This window comes from Trichoplax adhaerens, genomic scaffold (assembly GCF_000150275.1).
Source record: "Trichoplax adhaerens TRIADscaffold_1 genomic scaffold, whole genome shotgun sequence".
Taxonomy (NCBI): domain Eukaryota; kingdom Metazoa; phylum Placozoa; class Uniplacotomia; order Trichoplacea; family Trichoplacidae; genus Trichoplax; species Trichoplax adhaerens.
The window spans coordinates 12,495,682-12,498,968 of NW_002060943.1; the positions used below are offsets into that span (position 1 = coordinate 12,495,682).

The following is a 3,287-nucleotide window of genomic DNA, read 5'->3' on the forward strand; positions in this document are numbered from 1 at the left end:
AGCACGAATACTCATACCACCTTAGAATCACTGTTTAAGTTATATTGGGGCTGTACTACACACTACTACTACAATAGGTTTGTCATTGAACGATTTTCGCGATCTATTCGATCTTATTAGACTAATAGACCGACTTAGAATTGAACAGGGTTGAAACGCCTATACTTTAAGAAATACTTGGTGGACATGTTGTTTACCGACTGCAATACTTCAGTATGGTGTCGTATTGTGCTGTTAGTGCTGTAATTATAATGAAAAGCAGAATACCTAAAGCAAATATCTAATCAAACACCTTACAAAACGCTCAATGGTACCTGCTAACTCATCTTCCTCTTCTTGCTTCTCGTGTTTCTCTTGCTTTTCTTGCTTTTCTTGCTTCTCTTGCTTCTCTTGCTCCTTTTGTTTCTCTTTCTCCTCTAGCTCCTCTTGATGCCTTTTTTCCCCTTGCTCTTCTTGCTTCTCTTGCTTTTCTCGCTTCTCTTGCTCCTCTAGCTCCTTTTGCTTCTCTTTTTCCTCTTGCTCCCTTTTTCCCCCTTGCTTCTTTAGCTTCTCCTCTTGCTCTTCTTGCTTCTCATGCTCCTCTTGTTTCTCCTCTTGCTTTTCTTGCTTCTCTTGTTCCTCTTGTTTCTCTTTGAGTGATTTCTTATTCGTAGAAATAGCTTCTTCACGCTTACCTTCAGCTTGATATACATTTCTTAGATTGTTATATGACTTTGCGACATCAGGATGGTTGTGACCCAAAACTGATAATAGAATGTTATAGGATTGCTCGTACATAGAAATAGCTTCTTCATGCTTGCCTTCAGCAAGATATACATTTCCTAGACCGCTATACGACTTTGCCACATCAGGATGATTGCGACCCAAAACTGATAATTGAATCTTAAGGGATTGCTTATACATAGAAATAGCTTCTGTATGCTTGCTTTGATCGCTATAGACATGACCAATGTTGCAATATGTTATAGCAATACTTGGATGATTGTCGCCAAGTTGTGTCAGTTTAATCTTGAGTGACTTGTTATACATTGATAGAGCGTCATCATACTTGCCTTGATGATGATAGACATTTGCAATGTTGTGATATGTTGTAGCAATACTTGGATGATTGTCGCCAAGTTGTGTCAGATTAATCTTGAGCGATTTATTATACATTGATAGAGCGTCATCATACTTGCCTTGATGATTATAGACACTTGCAATGTTGTTATATGTATCAGCAATACTTGGATGATTGTCGCCAAGTTGTGTCAGATCAATCTTGAGTGACTTGTTATACATTGATAGAGCGTCATCATACTTGCCTTGAATATCATAGACACTTGCAATGTTGTGATATGTATCAGCAATACTCGGATGATTGTCGCCAAGTTGTGTTTGTCGAATCTTGAGTGACTTGTTATACATTGATAGAGCGTCGTCATACTTGCCTTGATGATCATAGACAAGACCAATATTGTTATATGTTGTAGTAATACTTGGATGATTGTCGCCAAGTTGTGTTAGATTAATCTTGAGTGACTTGTTATACATTAATAGAGCGTCATCATACTTGCCTTGATTATCATAGACACTTGCAATGTTGTTATATGTATTAGCAATACTTGGATGATTGTTGCCAAGTTGCGTCAGTTTCATTTTGAGAGACTTGTTAAACATTGATAGAGCGTCATCATACTTGCCTTGACGATTATAGACACGACCAATGTTGTGATATGTTGTAGCAATACTTGGATGATTGTCGCCAAGTTGTGTCAGTTTAATCTTGAGTGACTTGTTATACATTGATAAAGCGTCATCATACTTGCCTTGATCATCATAGACAAGACCAATGTTGTGATATGTATCAGCAATACTTGGATGATTGTCGCCAAGTTGTGTCAGTTTAATCTTGAGTGACTTGTTATACATTGATAGAGCGTCATCATACTTGCCTTGATCTTTATAGACATTTCCAATGTTGTGATATGTATCAGCAATACTTGGATGATTGTCGCCAAGTTGTGTCAGATCAATCTTGAGTGACTTGTTATACATTGATAAAGCGTCATCATACTTGCCTTGATGATAATAGACACTTGCAATGTTGTGATATGTATTAGCAATACTTGGATGATTGTCGCCAAGTTGTATCAGTTTAATCTTGAGTGACTTGTTATACATTGATAGAGCGTCATCATACTTGCCTTGATTATCATAGACATTTGCAATGTTGTTATATGTATCAGCAATACTTGGATGATTGTCGCCAAGTTGTGTCAGATCAATCTTGAGTGACTTGTTATACATTGATAAAGCGTCATCATACTTGCCTTGATCATCATAGACACTTGCAATATTGTGATATGTATCAGCAATACTTGGATGATTGTCGCCAAGTTGTGTTAGATTAATCTTGAGTGATTTGTTATACATTGATAGAGCGTCATCATACTTGCCTAGGTCTTGATAGGCTTGTCCAATGCTGTTATATAATACAGCCATACTTGGATCGTTATTTTCAAGAATTTTCAGTTTAATCCTTAATGATTTATTGTATTCCTTTAAAGCCTCGTCACGCTTGCCTTGATTCTGATAGACCAAGCCAATGTTCTGATAGGACTTACAGACACTAAGATGTTCACTCCCTAACGATTTTAATTTTATTTGAAGTGATTTGTTGTAATCACTCAAAGCACCCATAAAATCACTTTGAAGTCGTTTACAGTCGCCCTGGATATCGAAACAATAAGAAATCTTGACCTCTTCTAGTTTCTTAGCTAACTTTTCTGCTTTTCCACTGTATTCATTGGCTTCTATCAATTGATATTTTTCCAGGTAAGATTGAGCCATAGCGAGATAAATAGAATATTTAAGTTGACGACGACTATCACTACTCTCCGCTATCGATTTGATTCGAGTTACAGCTTTCTGAAAATAAAATAATGCGTCTCCATAATTGCCTTCGCCATGATATTTCACGCCCTTTTTGCGTATAGATTCAATCTCGTCAAATATCGTAGAATTGCTAGTCTGATTGGCCATATTTTACTTTTCAACAACAATCAAAATATACGATTTGAGAAAAATAGTCACAATTTGTCTACTCGATAGGGTTAACAATTTTGATCGCTGTACAAATGAGTGATGAAATACGTAAAGAGCACACTATCATGGATGCTCGATGCTTTCAAATCAAGATCAGCATTACAAAGTCGTATTTCAGTTATTCTCTATCTGAAGTGGAAATAGTTGCCATTTCAGAGAATGACATAAATGTCTTTAGTAGCGAACAGATACTTTATTAT

At 36.5% G+C, this 3,287-nt stretch overlaps 1 protein-coding gene across 1 annotated transcript; it reads right to left on the bottom strand.

The window, feature by feature from the left end:
- Positions 1-267: 267 nt before the first annotated feature.
- Positions 268-3,024, bottom strand: TRIADDRAFT_52761 (uncharacterized protein; the record flags this gene model as incomplete). The annotated part of the gene is made up of 1 exon (XM_002109053.1): positions 268-3,024. The coding sequence occupies one exon, from the start codon at positions 3,022-3,024 to the stop codon at positions 268-270; it is 2,757 nt and encodes a 918-aa protein (XP_002109089.1).
- Positions 3,025-3,287: the final 263 nt, after the last annotated feature.